At 39.1% G+C, this 19,700-nt stretch overlaps 1 protein-coding gene across 2 annotated transcripts; it reads left to right on the forward strand.

The window, feature by feature from the left end:
• The first annotated feature begins 338 nt into the window (after positions 1 to 338).
• Positions 339 to 4,786, forward strand: LOC107832657 (vicilin Jug r 2.0101-like). 2 transcript variants are annotated; one of them, XM_016660519.2, is made up of 7 exons: positions 339 to 820; positions 1,669 to 2,577; positions 2,696 to 2,871; positions 3,201 to 3,281; positions 3,384 to 3,653; positions 3,895 to 4,219; positions 4,338 to 4,786. In XM_016660519.2, the coding sequence occupies exons 1-7, from the start codon at positions 391 to 393 to the stop codon at positions 4,544 to 4,546; spliced, it is 2,400 nt and encodes a 799-aa protein (XP_016516005.2). In that variant the 5' UTR covers positions 339 to 390; the 3' UTR covers positions 4,547 to 4,786. The 2 variants fall into 2 exon arrangements, with proteins under 2 accessions (XP_016516005.2, XP_016516006.2); XM_016660520.2 differs by having other exon boundaries at positions 1,672 to 2,577.
• Positions 4,787 to 19,700: the final 14,914 nt, after the last annotated feature.

The following is a 19,700-nucleotide window of genomic DNA, read 5'->3' on the forward strand; positions in this document are numbered from 1 at the left end:
ACTCACCCACCCATTTTTAAATGCATATAGTGCAATAATATCTTGGCTGAATGTGGTGTAATGGAAAAAAGAAAGGGGATAGCGATCAGCAAAAGCATCAATACTTATCAACTCGCCGCATATTTCCAGTGCCAGCTATGTTCATGTCCTTTACAAATTGTCCGTACACCGTACTCACGTGACATGCACGTAGCTAGCCTTATCACACTTCCACTTGATCACTTCATTTTCTTCTCCACGTTACTCTTCGTTCTCTTCATTATCAACACTTGTCAATTTGCATGCATGCATGCAATGTTTCAAACTCATCTTCCTCCACTATAAATCCCCACGAACAAAATCAACTTCTCTTCATCCCCATCAACGCTTCTCCATCACAGTTCATTAACTATGGCGATTTTTGCTAAACCGAAGCTTTTGTTTCTCTTCTTCTTGATCCTTTCTCTTTTCCTTGCTTCTCAATGTGATGATGAAAACCCTCGTGGCCAAGACCCGAGGCGCGAGCTCGAGAGTTGCTTACGGCAATGCCAGGTTCAGAGTGAAAGACAAGAGAGCCCTGAACAGCAACTCCAATGTCAGAGAAGCTGTGTTTTACGATATGAACGTCAACAGAGAGAGAAATCTGACGAAGTGATTGAGGACATACTGACTCATCACCGTGACCCCGAAAGAATTTACAGAGAGTGCCAGGAACGTTGTCAGAGGCAAGAACATGGACAGCAGAGACAGTGCCAACAACGTTGTGAGCAGGAGTATCGGAGAGAACAAGAACAACAACATCGTGGCCACCAGAGTGGAGAAGATAATCAAGGACGAGAAGGTATGGTGTTTGTAGTTACTCATCTATTTTATTTTACGCTGACAGAATAGAAAAAGGGTTTATTTATCACGTTGCATATATTATTTAAAAGTATTTTGACTTTTACTATTGTTTACATAATTTTAAATATAAGATTTAAAATTTTATTTTCAAACTCAACTGAAAATATAGTTATTTTGAATATCGTACATCGGACCATGCCATATAAAGTGGCATGGAGGGAAAATAGTTAATTAATTTGGTTTTCGTTCTCCAAAGTCATATAAAGTGGTTCATTACAGAGGTGTCATTTAATTTGTAATATACAGTACTGCCTCGGTGAACCTATTTTTTTGTCTGTTTAAAAAATAATGATTCTTTTTTAAATTTGAAAACAACTTTATTTAAAACTTATAATTCTAGCCTTAATGAGAAATTTTTTTAACCACACAAATACCATGATTCTTTTTAAATTGTTAAGAATCACAAATTTTAATTTTTTTTTTTTTAACTTCGTACTCAGTCAAATAAGTTCACATAAATTGAAACAGAGAAAGTATTTAATACCCGTAATTGGTAATATATGCAATAACCATGTATATTTCATCGGTACAGTGTCAAAATTAAGAAATTTGGATCTTGAAAATCCCAAAGTATCACATAAATTTGGGACATAGGTTAAAATTAAATTTGGGCTATAGGTCAAAATAAAGAAGTTTGAAGTTTGAATCTAAAATTAAGAAGTATCCCATAAATTTGGGACAAAGGAGTGTGTGTATATATATATATGTATACATATATGAAATTCGGCCGTACATCTATGCTTTATAGCATTTCTTAAATTCTGTTTTATTCTATTTCTTTCCTAGTAGGTCGTACGCAGCGTGAACCTGAGAGGAGATTCAGAGAGTGCCAACAGAGATGTCAACGACAAGAACAGGGCCAACAGCAGAGACAGTGCCAACAACGTTGTGAGCAAGAATACAGGAGAGAGCAAGAACAACAACATGGTGGCTCGGAGGAGATCCTAGAAGAAAATCAAGGGCGAGGCCAACGTGAGCCCGAGAGGAGATTCAGAGAATGCCAACAGAGGTGCCAAAGACAAGAACAGGGCCAACAACAGAGACAGTGCCAACAACGTTGTGAGCAAGAATACAGGAGAGAACAAGAACAACAGCGTGGTGGCTCAGAGGAGATCCTAGAAGAAAATCAAGGACGAGGCCAACGTGAGCCCGAGAGGAGATTCAGGGAGTGCCAACAGAGATGCCAAAGACAAGAACAGGGCCAACAGCAGAGACAGTGCCAACAAAGTTGTGAGCAAGAATACAGGAGAGAACAAGAACAACGACGAGGCGGCGAGGAGAGCCAAGAAGATAATCAAGGCCGTGACCCCCAAAGGAGATTCAGAGAGTGTCAGCAGAGATGTCAGCAACAGGAACAGGGACGCCAACAACGGAGACAGTGCCAACAACGTTGCGAGGAAGAGTTCAGGAGAGAGCAAGAACAACAACGACGTGGCCAGGAGACGGGAGAAGAAAGGGAGAACCCACAAAGAGAAAGAGAAGAAGAGAACAATCCCTACTTGTTTGAGTCTCAGAGGTTTAGGTCTCGATTCAGAGCCACACATGGTGATTTTCGAGTTCTTGAGAAATTCACCGAAAGATCTGAACTTCTCCGAGGAATAGAAAACTACCGAGTTGCAGTAGTTGAATTTGAGCCTCTGTCTTTCATGCTTCCTCATCACTGTGATGCTGAAGCCATATTTGTTGTGGTTAGAGGTAATTAATTTTTTCTATTTTGCTTATGTTCTTTGGGTAATAATTAAAACCAAGTGAAATGGTATTTAATTAAAACCAAGTGAAATGGTAATTACAGTAATGTTAACTTTCTTTTCAGGCAGAGGAACTATAAGTATAGCAGAACAGGATGAGAAGAACTCCTTCAACTTGGAGCATGGAGATGTAATCAGAGTGAATGCTGGTTCAACAGTGTACATGCTCAACAGGGATAACAATGAAAGGTTCTTTGTTTACGTGCTAGCCCAGGCTGTCAATACCCCTGGCCAATTCCAGGTAATCATAGTAGTATTATATATTGCGTGACAAAACTAAATTATTCTCAACAATAGTTTAAATTTTGGGGCTATTGCTTATGAGTATTTCTATCTTCACTAGTTAGAATTAGTCAAATCAGGACATGGTGTAGAAGTATTCAAGATAACAGCCTCCAAAATTTTCACTTTGAGAGGAGTTTTAAAGTAACCTCTAAATATTGTTGGGACGGAGATATTTTATAATTGTTCAATATTTCTAGTTTCACCTTTAGAATTGGTCAACTGATATTAGATACAAAATATTGTACCTACAATTTGTGAATACTGATGTACTTTATCTTGGTTCAGGAATACTTCAGTGCTGGAGGTCAGAATCCAGAATCCTTCTACAGAGCTTTCAGCAGCGATATCCTGGAGACTGCTTTCAATGTAAGCCCGCGTAATTGATATCCAACTAATTAATATTTCACTGGATCATTTTTATGTTAGTTGCAATTCTCACTGTGTATTTTGTTTATTATTATTCATTAGACCCCAAGGGACAGATTAGAGAGGCTATTTGGGCAACAAAAACAGGGGATAATAATCAAAGCATCTGAAGAGCAAATTAGAGCAATAAGTGAACACGCTTCGCGCTCCACTAAGCAACAAACTAAGGGTCAGACAACAGGTCCTTTTAATCTGTTGAAAGAACGCCCATTATTCAGTAGCAGATTTGGACAGTTCTTTGAAGCATCTCCAGATAGATTTGAACAGTTGAGAGATTTGGATGCTGCTGTTGCTTTCATGAACATCAACCAAGTAAGGCTTTTCACAAGTTAACTTATCAAAAAAGATGTAATCTTTAATTACTTTTCAATATTTTTTAGTCTGCTCTAGAACGTTATTTAGACTTATTCTCCAGGTTTACTATTTCATCTGTTATAGTTTAGTTACCTGCAATTACCCGATAACATACAAAATTTACACTGTCAAGTGTCAACTCTAAAACATTTGTATTCTTAGTGTGTTTTTTAAGATATAATTTGAAACATAATTGCAGGGTGGAATGGTACTACCATACTACAACACAAGGTCAACAAGGTTGGCAATGGTTGTAGAAGGAAACGGGCGTTTTGAAATGGCATGTCCTCATCTTGGTAGCCAAAGCCAGAGGCAAGGGTCCCGTGGAGGAAGAAGAGAACAAGAACGAGAACAAGAAGGTGGAGATGTCCATTACCAGAAAGTCCGTGGAACTCTATCAGTTGGTGATGTTTTGGTTGTCCCTGCCGGTCATCCTATTACCTTTATAGCCACTGGAGGTTCAAATCTCAGGATAGTTGGTTTCGGCGTCAATGCTCATAACAGCAGAAAGAACTTCCTTGCAGGTATATCAGTTTCCTCTGTTTTACAGTATTTGTGTATTGACATTGTGAAAATTTTAAAATATTTTAACATGTTATGAGAGTGTCTTATTAAAATTCTTTGGCTGGTTTGAAATTTTAGGACAACAAAACATATGGAGAAATGTGGACAGAGAAGCAAAGGAGCTTTCATTCAACATGCCAGGAAAGGATGTAGAAGAAATCTTGCAGAGGCAAGATCAGTCTTACTTTGTGGCAGGACCAGAACAGCACGGCCAGCGGCAGAGGGAGAGGGGTGAAGAAGGAAAGGGACAACAGTATCTGTCTTCAATTTTGGACTTCGTTTTCTAAGTTGTAGATTTGCACGAGGCACTAGCTAGTAATGATGCAGCTGTGAGAACTGAGAGCTTTGTGAGTAAATAAATAAAGGCTCTAAGAGTAGTATTGATATAACTACTACAAATAAATGTGGATGTGGGTCTTCCTTCTAAGCTAAGGTTGTAAGCGTTTTTGGCTTCTTGTAGTTCTTTATCATGTGCTATGTAAGTTATGTGAAATATAAATAAAACTCCTCTTTTAACCCCCAAAGAATGAGTGAGTGCCTTGCTCTGAGCTCCTCGTATTCCATTCTTTTCGTGAAAATGTGTTGGAAAATCGCGTTCACGAAATTTTCAAGAATTTGAGATTTATAGTTAGGTATGTATATCCTACATGGGAAAAGAAGATTTGACTTCCTTTGCGGAAGTATCAAAGTCTCAAAAAGTAACTAGAAAATGAAATTACTACCTATATCAAATAGGAGAACTTCAGAGCACATGAACATGGCTTCTCCGATTTCAATATTAATCACCAAAATTTTGCATATAATAGTCTCCCAAGGCAAACAAATCGAAGAGAGTTTGGACTTTGGAAACAGTTTGGTTTCTGAATGCGCAACGTTGTTTCTGGTTTTTCTGTATAACTTTTACTAGTACTTAGCTTTCACAACTTTCAGGAATCAAAATTAATACTCCCTTCATTTTATATGCTACTTTTCTTTTGGGTCTCTTTAGAAAAGATTGATACTTTCTTATTTGCATCTAATAAAAGTATCATGTCATATTGAAATTATTTAGCTCTATACATACACCCCAGAAGCTTATTTTATTGACAGCTTACTCGTTTTTAATACACACACATACAAATATATGTTGGAATCCTAATATATTTGTCTGCAAATGCTATTAGTACATTGCATCTGCCGGATGACTTTTTCTTTGGCCATAGCAGGATGAAGTAAATTATAGTGTCATTTTGCACATGTATATTTAAGACACAAATATTCAGAGGCAAACCTTCATCGTCTCTGCATGCGTGTTGGTTGCCAAGTGTTTTCTGTTCGCGCGTGTTCAATTTGGATTTACTTCTTCTGTAATTTAGCAATTGATTTTGAAGTGTCAACAAATACTTTAGCCTCGTTATGTTTCACCTGTCACTGGCTCACTAACCAAATAGTTTAACACTTACAATATGCATTAAGTTTTAATGGACACCGTGTAGTGTTCTCCTTGATGTATATATTCATCGACATGTAAGGTTAACTCCATTTGAGTCAACATGCATGTCTTGTTTGAATAAAGTCTCGCCAGAAAACTGGCAAAATCCGTCCACAGAATACAGATCCAAATCGGTCGGAAAATAGGTAAATTAGTCGCAAAAGTCAAAAAAATATTTCTCACAAAGTTACCGACCACCATCGGTCGGAAATAGTGGTCCCACAACAAAGAAACACAGCTACGTCTGACACATAAAAATTCTGAACGATGTCGGTCAGAAACTAATCAATCTTTGACTAAGACCTGATCACACTTGCATATTATCTGCCAAAATAAGTTTTAATTAAAAAAATTCAAATATACCGACCGAAATCGGTCGAAAATTTAAAATTACTTTTTCCCGCCTAGGGGCAATTAGATTTTTAATATAACAAAAATTATGTATATATAATTTACCGACCGATTTTCGGTCGGTATTATTGTTAGATTATTTGTTATTTACAATATCTACATATATATTTAGCAATACACACATATATAACACACACACACACACACACACACACATATATATATATACATACATACATACATACATACATACACATAATCTTGAATGTTTTATTCTCGATCATCTTATTAGTACTTTGCTCGGATACTTCATTAGTGGATCAATTGGAAATTCAATTATATTCGATTAAAACTTACTATAACACATTTAAAAACAAAGTGTATAGTTCTATAAGATGTAGTTCTATATTAATATGTCACGACTCAATTTCCCTTATAGGCCGTGATGGCGTCCAACGTCGCCGCTAGGCAAACCACAACGGTGAATTAGCCGTGTATTTATTCCTTTTAATAATTTCAAAGTAGTTGGTTTTTATTTATTAAATAAGAGAGAAGTGAAAAATTTAATAAAGTAAAGCGAAACTAATAAAAGAGCAAACGCAGTGAAATAAATGCTCAAAAGCCATAAAGTCTACTAGTATGTTTCCAAGACTTGATGTCACAAATGTGTGTGAACAACTAGTAGAATATACAAAACACTAAGCTATTGTCTGAAATAGAGTAGAAGAAAGTAAATGCAAAAGAGAGACTGCGAGTGCTGCAAACGGCCTCAGAGAGAAGCTCACCACTAAGTCTCGGGGTAACGTGGGTGCGCGCCTGGATGAATACCAGATGCACCTGCCTCAGATCCTGCACGATTACTACAGAAGTGTAGCGTGAAAATGTGTTGGAAAATCGCGTTCAATCCCATTCTAATTTATCCCGAAATTTTCAAGAATTTGAGATTTACAGTTAGGTATGTATATCCTACATGGGAAAAGAAGATTGACTTCCTTTGCGGAAGTATCAAAGTCTCGAGAAGTAACTGGAAAATGAAATTACTACCTATATCAAATAGGAACAACTTCAGAGCACAATGAACATGGCTTCTCCGATTTCAATATTAATCACCAAAATTTTGCATATAATAGTCTCCCAAGGCAAACAAATCGAAGAGAGTTTGGACTTTGGAAACAGTTTGGTTTCTGAATGCGCAACGGTGTTTCTGGTTTTTCTGTATAACTTTTATTATGTATACGGTAAAAATCGGTTAGTCATTCACACGAACCGGTCGAAATGGTAATGCTTTGGATTGGAGAAGCGTCTTCATAGTATCAGGTCGAGGTCCGAAGTCAGGCCACCAAGTTTCGAGCCCGAGGGACCGATCAATGTCGACCTCGATTTCATTATCGACCTCGAATCCAAATCGAACTACGAGGCAAAGTGAAGTTATCGAGCTTATGAGGCAGAGACCGACCAACACTGATCCCGAATCAATACAAGGATCCGAGTCAGAATCGAGCTCGAGTCAAGATCGAGAGCTCGAGTCAATATCGAGCTCATAGACAAGAGCCGTTGCAATCCCACTAGAGGAGAGAATCCTGACATGGTTTATGGAAAAGCTTATTTATCATGGGTCTCCCACTATGTATTTTTAATTATATCTAAAGTAGGATTCCTCCATTATAAAGGGGATGATTATTATTTCTGTAAGAACCAAGTTTTTGCATACATTGTAACTAAGATATCAAACACTCCTATTGAAGAGTTATCCTTTTTTAACTTCATAAATTGATTCATCTTGCTTAATCTATAAATTATTTTCTTCCCAACCTTACTTATTTTTCATTCTCTACAGTCAATGCTGGATATTTCTATTCATTCTTACGATTTGTGTCAAGTTATACCACATACCCTTAGAACTACGTACAAATTTAACTCAATCCGTTTTTAAGGTAAACAGTTTGGCTGTCACGACCCAAACCGATAGGCCGCGATGGGCACCCGGTACCTTACTCAACAGAGTACCAACATAACGTATCTTTTCGTATCATACTATCATAGATAACTGAGCCGGAGAGGCTGCCGTGAGATAGGTAGAATACAACATGTAATACGAACTTATACATAAGACATATGAGCCTCTAAGACCAAAATAACAACTCGTACACTGAACATAGGCCGACAAGGCCATACAATCGTTTACGTACATGACATCTGTCTACAAGCCTCTAAGAATACATAATTGTCATAAAGGTCGGGACAGAGTCCCGCCATACCAAACAATACACATCTAAATCATACTGACCAAACAAGCAACTCCGGAGCAAATGGAGTGCACCAATATCTTCCGCTGAGCTGATTACCTACTTGGAGGATTCTCGACCTGTCTATCGAGACCTGCGGGCATGAAATGCGGCGTCCCCGGGCAAAAGGGACGTCAGTACAAATAATGTACCGAGTATGTAAGGAATAAAAATCAGTAAATAATAGACATGAGAGAAACATTGAGTAAAAGACTCGACATGTACGTCTGCATAGCTTTGTGAATCATTTCATTTTTATAATGTCATGCATATGCGTATAAATGTCATATCGTGCATAGGTATATGTGTTCATAACATCATCAAGCCTCTGAGGGCATCCCAACATATCATTTCGGCCACTGTGGGCAAAACATCAACATATACCAGCTGATCAGGTGGTGGTGCGTATATAATATCATAACCTTTTTCCATATCCCATATACATATAATATACGCTTATATAACGCCATCTGGTCATGGGTCAATATACATGTATAAATGCATGAAATGCATAAGAAACACGTTACTTAAGATTTCTCGGAATAACATAAAATGAATATGCCTTTCAGATAAACTTTATCAAATATGTATTTTTCTGAGACCCATGAACAGAAGATATAATAATAATTCACATGGGGAATAAAGAATATAGACACCCCTAGTACTTCTATGAATAGAGTCATTTATGAAAGTTGCGTATTTTGCTCGTTTCATTTGTATCATTTGGATCATGCCAAAAAGAAAGAAGGGATAACTTTAACATACCTGGATCGATTCTCTTGACATTTCCTCTAATATAGGTCTTTTGCGAAAACACGTAACGGCGGATTGAAGTAGGAAAAAATCCGTTAGCAAGCTTAGCATCCAACGTTGCTCATGGAGATTAAAACTAATACGTTGCTTTCATGATTCTTAAGATAATGACTAATACGTTGCTTTCATGATTCTCAAGATAATGACTTATGTTGCTTTCAGATTCTTAAGTTGGAGATGTTTTAAATATGGAATGGTGGCTTAACCACATTCCTTTACCTTTAATCTTGCCACCTACTCAATAATGACTTAAGAGTCATATATATATTTGGGTGGCTTGTTGCCACGTTAAGGATGATATCCTTATCCAATAATTAAACACCAATCATCTTAATTAATAGTTAATCTTCCACTAAAATTAATAATTATCCGATTAATCACATAATTAAGAATTATCTCAAATTACTTAAAATACTACTCACTTTTAACATATCTTATACACCTCACTATCATGGTCATGTGGTACCTTGTATGACACTAGTCCATAATTACCGGATATTTTAGCTCGGGCCGTATTTTATCCCAACATGTTAAACTTTGACGAAAATTCATTTTCTTTGATTTGCTTACCCTCTCACCTTCACGAATTTACTCATCACTTATTTGAAATAGCATAATGGTTATAATCTCAAAATAATCTCATTCTCGAACTTACGTCGATTAGCTTATGACGGAATTTTAACATACAAAAATGCGGGATGTACCATCTCATTTCCGAGCTTCTATCAATTTACTTATGGCATACTTTCACGTACGAAAATATGGGGTGTATCATCATTCCCCCCTTTGGAACATTCGTCCTCGAATGTTGACTGATACACTTATCATTTTCATAATTTATGTCTTCCGAATACTTTAATATTCTCCTTGCCATTTAGGCAACTGTTCTTTGAATAAATCTAAAGGCCAGGGCATTCCCCCCCTCCCCTTAGGCCTCTTTCTCACACCACGGTCTGTGGTCGGAATTCTTCCAATCTCGTAACTCTTGCTACCTTCTGCCATGCAACCTGTAGGACTTTTTTCTTGCATGTGCTCCTATGCGACTCTTCCCTTCAGCTTTTAGCCATTCTTTAGGCCTCACTTTGGGAACATATACAGAACTTGATAAGATGTCCCTCTGGGCATCTATAGGTGTATTGAAATTCTTCGGTCGGTACTTTGTCGAACTTATGAATATTGCCATATCTCATTTGGTACTTTGTAACTTCTATCCATCTATTGTTGATTTACCTCAATTTTGATCTACAATCTACCACTGATATCTTGAAACTTCTTACATAAAACATTGCCACTAGGGCTTACATTGAATCGAGGAATATTCGAAGTGATTTTCCTGATCCACTTAGCGGTGATACTGTACTTCAATAACCATACTTTATAGCATCCTAACGTGACTCACTTACGTGGGTATTTTAATCCCGTACAATTTATGAAATCCCTTCAAATCATCACTCAATCGAAGGTCCAAACGCCATCCTTCATTTATCATAAGTATACCCTCATTTTACTACCAGGGCAACATTCCATCTCTTTTAAATGTTATTAGTCTTAGACTCCTTTGAGTTCATTCAGGCTATACTGAGCTTTCTATAACTTAGAGAAACCACCAGCTCTCTTGTTTTCATGGGCTTAATCCTAAGGACTTATCCATTCTCATCACCTTCTCACTCGCCCTTTCTGATCCTTACTCCTGTCTTCCTAAAACCTTGTCGCTTTACCATACTTTAGCTTGCGACCTCCACATATCTAGTTATACTACTCGCAACCTTCTTTCAACTTGCTTGCACCATAGATTTTCTTGTGTTATTTTGGAACATCAAGCGAGACATCACATCGTCTCAAACTCTTCTTTACTCTCTTAACTAGGCCTCTCGGTACCTAGAAACCATAGGCTGGAAGATATATGCCACTGACGATGCCGCTATCATTCCTGGATACTGAATCCCAGCGCTTCTAGCCTTCTATCCGAAGTATGGACTATTCACGATCTTCTGCATTTGAGTATCTCGTACGTTATTCACCTTTGCCTTACTTACCTTAAAATCTCGCATCACATCTTCTATCTCTTTCATGACCTCCCTTCCACATAGGTACAATTCACATCCGCGACTTGAAGCTCTATTATAATACTTGCACCTCTGGTGCATACACACTCCGGTGGGAGCTTCATATTGACTTCTTATGAGGCTGGTACTCTTCTAACTGACTTTATCGTAGACCATTATAGAATATGGCTACTATACTATCTCTCTTGTACCTCTGATATTAAGATCGATCCTGCAATGTTCTCAATCACGATTTCTATAATTTTCTGGGTCCAATAATCAGACTCATGATTTACTTTATTGTTGTAACTCTTTAGTTTCCTTTTCCTTCTGTTCAGCCTTTATGTAGGCTTAAGCTATCTTCTAATCTGTGGCTCATGGTATTAGTTATTACTTTAGCCTTTCATGGGCGCTATGGAATATCCATGATAAAATCTTCTGATAACTCAATCCTTTGTCTATGCCCTAGGCTCAATTCTTTCTTTTAACTTATACTGGAGTCTTCTACGGCTGTATGAATGTCAACATATATGGTGCATGGATATCACTCTGAAGTCTTAAGTGCATAATCCCTTTTGTTCCCTTTGAGCTTCCTTTAAACGTAAGCTATTACTTTTCCTGGTCTTTCTGCCTCTTTGTTGCGCATATACTTAGCTTATCTTAGTTCCCACGCATGCCGTAATTTTTGTGCAACTCACATGGTCTCGAATATTACTTTTGATTTTTCTTCCCGTTCCTTAGCCATGGTAGGTGCCACTTTCTCATGGAGTACATACAATGTTGTAGTGAGACTGTTTTTACATGACCATTTCCTTTTTAGGTTACTGTGCTTAGGTCGAAGACTTCTTCCTTATTTCATCAGCTAGTCTTTCGTTGTAGTACTTAGGGAAGACCTTCTGACTCTTGTGAAGCTGCGAGCTTATTACATCGTATACTTGACGAAATTTTTGATGTTCTTCCTTGCCTATAATTATCCGTAGTTACTTATTTCCACACCCTTGTGCTTGTAGGGTTGCTCCTGAACTGAAGTTTTGACTGTCTTCCTAGTGAGACTATCTTTTATTTCCATAACATTCATACGGTACCTTTAACTACCCCGACTCCTATCTAAATATTTCTCAAGTATTACAATGTCATATCTGCGAGATTGAATTCCCCATGTTGGGGTTCACTATGTTTATCTTGCACGATATGTTGATTTGTCTATATCCTCTTGTCTAGCCATAACTAGGCTCTTCCTGAATCAACTACTAACTACTCATTGGCTCATTCTCATATTAAAATTTTGCGTAATCTTTCATGGGTCATTTCCTTTATCTTAACTTACGTCCCGCACTGGCTCCTTATCTATCAATAACATCTCAAGCAGGAACCCTTACCTCCTCTCCTTGACGTCGTATTTGCATAATGTTCTGGAATCATAGCATATCTGTAGGATTTGAATAAGTGCAATCTTATCCCTTTCTCATTCTTATCACATTATTCCTTTATTAATCCATAGTTACTAGAACCACTTAATTCTAACTTAATGCCACATCACTCCATATTCCCCCCTTTAGGGGAGTACTAGGAGTTGGAGCCACAAAGATCTACCTATAGATATTTTACCTTTTCATCTTTGGCGTTTTTTTCAAATCATCGATGACCCTTACTCGCCTTGCGGCAATCCTTCTGTTTCAAGGATAATAAAATTCCTTATTCGCGAGGGTGACACTTAGTATAACTGGCACATACAGTCCCTTAAGCTTAACTTTGCTCACATTGCTTGCTTTAGGGAAGCGTCTTCCTGAATGACCATTCTCTGAATTTCTCATGAATCTTCTTCTGTTGTCCACTCTATTATCGCCGGAACGAAATCTGAAATTCTCATAATGCTGACTAATATCCAATCACTCAGTCCCTAATTCATGTTTAGTTTATCTTGTTCACCATCCCATACTGATTTCTATTATTCTGGGGTCTAACTTTTCCTTCCGGTAGTCGCGTTGGAGTCACGAACTTATTTCTTGAAATAAGGATATGACTTTATAGACTATACTCTTTTGTTGTCTCAAGGCCTGTCACCTCTCGTCTTTTCCTTCAATTGACTATAGACTCTGTAATATTGTCATCTTTTTGATCTACCGTTGTCATCCATGTATCATATCTTACTCATAATGCTTCATTAACTCTTTTCTTATTTCCCGCTAACATTTATGTCTATCACTTTATTCTGAAAACTCGATCAAGACATTCTTTTGCTTTTAGCTCCCCTTTGCTCTATCCAGTGGCTCTTCGAGTTGCTTAACGTTCTCGCTCTACTAGGGACGCGAGCCACACTAAGGTAATATTTATCCCTCCCAGGCTTTCCATGCCTATCTTCTGATTTGTTTTTCATGCTAATATTTACATCTAACTGTAATATTCTAGTGTGCACCATCTGGGTGCCTCACAAGGAGATCTATTAGCACCTTTGTAATATCCTTCGGAAATGTCAACTAACACAAACAATCCATTTACCATTTTGGGTTACTTTAACCCCAGCCGGATCCTAATATCCTGTCATTTTCTTAAACTACACATGTTAGCCCCCAATAGGGTATAACTGAGATGGGTGTGGACAATTCTACATACATCTGTTACTGTTGAAGGTAAGTTACAATGCTTATATTTTTCTGCCGGAGTTGAAAACACCGATAATCTTCATTAACTGGGTACCTCATACCCTTCTCATCTTGCTCCTTTTACTTGTTGAAACTTGTATCTATCTTCTGAATCTCTCATTGCCTTTCACCATAGAGGTGGATAGATATTCTTGCCTTAAGGCTCCTTATCAATAAGCTTACATGTAAGGTACACACATGTTCTGCTGAAGACCTCACATTTATCCATCATAGGAATGATGCAAACTCGAGTTCATCTAACTCAACTCTTCCACAACTATATCTCTTACCAACCATCTTTCTGGATGTAGATATCGTCGTATTATGAATTAGATCGAGTTTAGGAAATTGAGTTCTTACAACTGAGCTCTACCACACGATCTAGAGTAAGAAGAAAGAGTGACAGTCTTAAATGCCCTGTAGCCTCCTACTTATAAGTGTGGTGCACGACACACCCATAAACAAGACTCTACTAGACACGACTTGTAGACTCCCTAGGACAAAATTGCTCTGATACAACTTTTGTCACGACCCAAACCGATGGGCACCCAGTACCTTACTCAACCAAGTACCAACATAACATATCTTTTTGTATCATACTACCATAGATAACTGATCCGGAGAGGCTGCCGTGAGATAGGTAGAATACAACATGTAATGCCAACTTATACATAAGACATATGGGCCTCTAAGACCGAAATAACTACTCGTACACTGAACATAGGCCGACAAGGCCATACAATCTTTTACGTACATGACATCTGTCTACAAGCCTCTAAGAATACATAATTGTCATAAAGGTCGGGACAGAGCCCCGCCATACCAAACAATACACATCTAAATCATATTGACCAAACAAACAACTCTGGAGCAAATAGAGTGCACCAACATCTTCCGCTGAGCTGATCGCCTACTTGGAGGACTCTCGACCTGTCTATCGAGACCTGCGGGCATGAAACGCAGCGTCCCCAGGCAAAAGGGATGTCAGTATAAATAATGTACCGAGTATGTAAGGAATGAAAATCAGTAAATAATAGATATGAGAGAAACATGGAGTAAAAGACTCGACATGTACGTCTGCATAGCACTGTGAATCATTTCATTTTTATAATGTCATGCATATGCGTATAAATGTCATACCGTGCATAGGTATATGTGTTCATAACATCATCAATCCTCTAAGGGCATCCCATCATATCATTTCGGCCACTGTGGGCAAAACATCAACGTATACCAGCTGATCAGGTGTTGGTGCGTATATAACGCCATAACCTTTTTCCATATCCCATATACATATAATATATGCATATATAACGCCATATGGTCATGGGTCAATGTACATGTATAAATGCATGAAATGCATAAGAAACACGTTACTTAAGATTTCTTGGAATATCATAAAATCAATATGCCTTTCAGATAAACTTTATCAAATACGTATTTTTCTGAGACCCATGAACAGAAGATATAATAATAATTCACATGGGGAATAAAGAATATAGACACTCCTAGTACTTCTATGAATAGAGTCATTTATGAAAGTTGCGTATTTTGCTTGTTTCATTTGTATCATTTGGATCATGCCAAAAAGAAAGAATGGATAGCCTTAACATACCTGAACCGATTCTCTTGACATTTCCTCTAACATACGTCTTTTGCGAAAACACGTAACGACGGGTCGAAGTAGGAAAAAATCCGTTAGCATGCTTAGCATCCAATGTTGTTGGTCCATGGAGATTAAAACTAATACGTTGCTTTCATTATTCTTAAGATAATGACTAATACATTGCTTTCTTGATTCTCAAGATAATGACTTATGTTGCTTTCAGATTCTTAAGTTGGAGATGTTTTAAATATGAAATGGTGGCTTAGCCACATTCCTTTACCTTTAGTCTTGCCATCTACTCAATAATGACTTAAGAGTCATATATATAGTTGGGTGGCTTGCTGCCACGTTAAGGATGATATCCTTATCCAATAATTAAATGCCAATCATCTTAATTAATAGTTAATCTCCCACTAAAATCAATAATTACTCGATTAACCACATAATTAAGAATTATCTCAAATTACTTAAAATACTACTCACTTTTAACATACCTTATACACCTCACTATCATGGTCATGTGGTACCTTTTACGCAAACAGACTTAAGGGCCGACGACTAAAAAGCCTACGGGCTACATTACTTTGAGTTCGAATCATTCACTCGACCATTAAGCCTACGGGCTACATTACTTCGAGTTCGAATCACTCACTCGACTACTAAGCCTATGGGCTACCTTATTTCGAGTTCGAGCAAACACTCACTCGACCAAAAACCTACGGGCTATATTACTTCTAGTTCGAATCACTCACTCGACTACTAAGCCTACGGGCTACCTTATTTCGAGTTCGAATCATTCACTCGACCATTAAGCCTACAGGCTACATTACTTCGAGTTCGAATCACTCACTCGCCTACTAAGCTTACGGGCTACCTTATTTCAAGTTCGAGCAAACACTCACTCGACCAAAAAGCCTACGAGCTACATTACTTCGAGTTCGAATCACTCACTCGACTACTAAGCCTACGGGCTACCTTATTTCGAGTTCGAATCATTCACTCGACCATAAGCCTACGAGCTACATTACTTCGAGTTTGAATAACTCACTCGACTACTAAGCCTACGAGCTACCTTATTTTGAGGTCGAGCAAACACTCACTCGACCATTAAGCCTACGGGCTACATTACTTCGAGTTCGAATCACTCACTTGACCATTAAGTCTACGGGCTACATTACTTTGAGTTCGAATCACTCACTCGACTACTAAGCCTACGGGCTACCTTATTTCTAGTTCGAATCATTCACTCGACCATTAAGACTACGGGCTACATTACTTCGAGTTCGAATCACTCACTCGACTACTAAGCCTATGGGCTACCTTATTTCGAGTTCGAGCAAATACTCACTCGACCATTAAGCCTACGGGCTACATTACTTCGAGTTCGAATCACTCACTCGACTACTAAGCCTACAGGCTACTTTATTTCGAGTTCGAGTAAACACTCACTCGACCATTAAGCCTATGGGCTATCTTATTTCGAGTTCTAGCAATCACTTACCCGACCATTAAGCCTATGGGCCACATTACCTCGAGTTCGAATCACTCACTCGACTAATAAGCCTACGGGCTACATCATCTCGAGTTTGAAAAATCACTCACTCGACCATTAAGCCTACGAGCTACATTACCTCGAGTTCGAATCACTTACTCGACTACTAAGCCTATGGGCTACCTTATTTCGAGTTTGAGCAAGCACTCACTCGATCGTTAAATTCTATGGACCACATTACTTCAGGTTCAAATAATCACTCAACTCGACTACTAAGCCTATGGTCTACCTTATTTCGAGTTTGAGCAAGAACTCACTCTGTTATAAAGGCTACAAGATCCAGATTCGATCAAATTGCCTAAAGCCTTATGAAAACCTTCATAAGGCATGAATAAAACAAAATCTTCTCAAGGCAGAGAATAAAACGGAGGCGAGTCAGGAAAAGAAATGCTCGTTATATATACAAGAATATTTGCAATGTCCGAACAGGACGCTGCGCAAAAAACCAAAATGAAAACTAAGGGCTATGTTTCTTGGTTATCTACGGGGGCAGTCTCTTCTCCATCGGGCTCCTCCTCACTCTTGCTCCCATCATTGCCATCATCATCATCATCATCATCACCATCATCATCATCTGAAGCCAAGGCTTCAGCATTGGCTTCAAGCTCTTTTGCTCTTTTTATCTCTTCGACGAGATCAAAACCTCGAGCATGGATCTCTTCGAGGGTCTCCCTCCGAGATCGGCATTTAGCAAGTTCAGCAACCCAATGTGCTTGAGTATTGGCGGTCTCAGTTTCCTCTCTTACTTGTACCTGAGTAGCTTCAGCATCCGCCCGATAAACGGCCACTAATGCATCTGCATAGGACTTTGCTTTTTCGGCATTAGATTTGGCCTTGGCAAGTTCGGAGGCCAGCCGAGCCTCGAGTTCCTCAATTCTTCTCGCTTGAACCGAGCTCTTCTCCTTCATGCCTTGAAGTTGTCTTGAAGTCGATGACAATTGGGCCCGAACAATCTCCTTTTCTGCAGCAAGACGGTCCATACCATCTTTCCATCCTATGGTCTCCGCCCTTATTATATCAACTTCCTCACGAAGCTGCCCGATCATCTCGAGTTTTTGCTACAGCTGTGAGATCGAAATATTAGCTTCCGATCCTAAATCAAGCCCATGAGTTCTTAATATTATCATTACCTGCTCGGTCAGGTCGGTTAGGTCTTGATGAGTCTTGGCCAACTCAGCTAGAAGGCCTTTGATTTTTTCTTCTCTTTGACCGGAAAGGAGTCTGAGGGCGTTCCTCTCCTCCGTAACCCATTGAAGGTCGGCCTTGAACCGATGCAGCTCAGCTCGAGACTGAGAACATGCTTCTTGATGAACCGCCATGGCCTGCAAAGAAAGAAGAAAAAAAGTGAGAAAAGAATAGCTAACATAAAATTAATATCAATGAAGAGAGTTAATTCTTACCTGATTCAGAGCTTACTTCACTTCGCAGAAAAGGCCTGACACATCACTAGGGCCAGCAACGTCCTCGACCACAGTAAACAAATCACAGAAGGGGTCCTCCCCTTCATGAGACTGGCTCATCTCAAGGGCCCCCAAAGCTTGGGCTTCCCGAATCGCCCCTTCGGAAAAGGCAGGGAGAGTGGGCGAGTCCCTGATTACTATTGCCCCAAGCGACTCACTTGGGGCGTTCTCCTCAGTTCGGAGAGCTTCAAGATCGGCCCCTTCCGACATACCCACCGTTTGTTGACTTCGGTGGGAAGCATCCTCGATCCCTAATGATTTGGGGACTCTGCCCGAACCTTCTTCGATACCTCCTCAGTCTGAGGCAGAGCTCTATAAATCACCATCGATTCAGCTGCCTTTGAGGCATCGATGGTTTTCTTCATTCGGGCCACCAGCACAGACCCGTCGTTTTCTTCTTATTCTTCTTCATCTTTATCCCTTAGACGCAAAATTGATTCTACGGTCAAAGGGATGGTATTCTTCCTCGACTTACGCGCCATCCTCGTCTTCAGTTTTAGATCTTCGGAGGCGGAGACCCTTTTTCTCTTATTATCCTTCACCAGCTTTGGATCAGAAGCTGAAGCCTCTTCCTCGACGGATGAGGGCCTCAAAACCGTATCTTTTCCCACACCTACATATAGGAAAATTGATTCAAGTATATAGAAAGCATCCTATTCGAACTGCCAAAGATACGAGAAAGAGGCTCACTATGATTTTTGGCCTCCCATCGGCACTTCGACAAATCACGCCACAAACGCTCGGCGTATGTGGAGGTCGAAGCTAGATCCCATACCCAGTTCTTGAGATCGGGGACTACACCGGGCATCCAAGGAACTGCTGCATCATAAAAAGGGGGATATCGGTGAGAAAAGGAATGAAGGGACAAAATAGTAGGAGATAACAGCAGAATTACACTTACGCTTCATGTTCCACTCCTCGTAAAAAGGCATCTTTTCAGTCGGAATCAGGTTCGAAGTCTTTATTCGAACGAAGCTGCCTATCCAGCCTTGATCCATGTCCTAGTCTATACTCGAGAACAGAAACTTGGTAGCCCGACGCTGAAATTTTATTAACTCGCCTCGAAAGAGGTGAGGACAGTACAATCGGATGAGATGGTCGAGGGTGAAAGGCATCCCCTCGATTTTTTTCATGAAGTAATGGATCAAAATAATGATCTGCCAAAAAGAAGGATAGATCTGGCCTAGGGTTATTTGATATTGACGGCAGAAGTCAA

This window comes from Nicotiana tabacum, chromosome 14 (assembly GCF_000715075.1).
Source record: "Nicotiana tabacum cultivar K326 chromosome 14, ASM71507v2, whole genome shotgun sequence".
NCBI lineage: Eukaryota > Viridiplantae > Streptophyta > Magnoliopsida > Solanales > Solanaceae > Nicotiana > Nicotiana tabacum.

Excerpts from the sequence above, each read along its gene's own strand:
- LOC107832657 (XM_016660519.2), top strand. The coding sequence starts at position 391 with ATGGCGATTTTTGCTAAACCGAAGCTTTTGTTTCTCTTCTTCTTGATC. Across the intron at positions 2,872-3,200 it reads ATACCCCTGGCCAATTCCAG|GAATACTTCAGTGCTGGAGG; the intron begins GTAATCATAGTA and ends ATCTTGGTTCAG. Across the intron at positions 3,282-3,383 it reads TCCTGGAGACTGCTTTCAAT|ACCCCAAGGGACAGATTAGA; the intron begins GTAAGCCCGCGT and ends ATTATTCATTAG.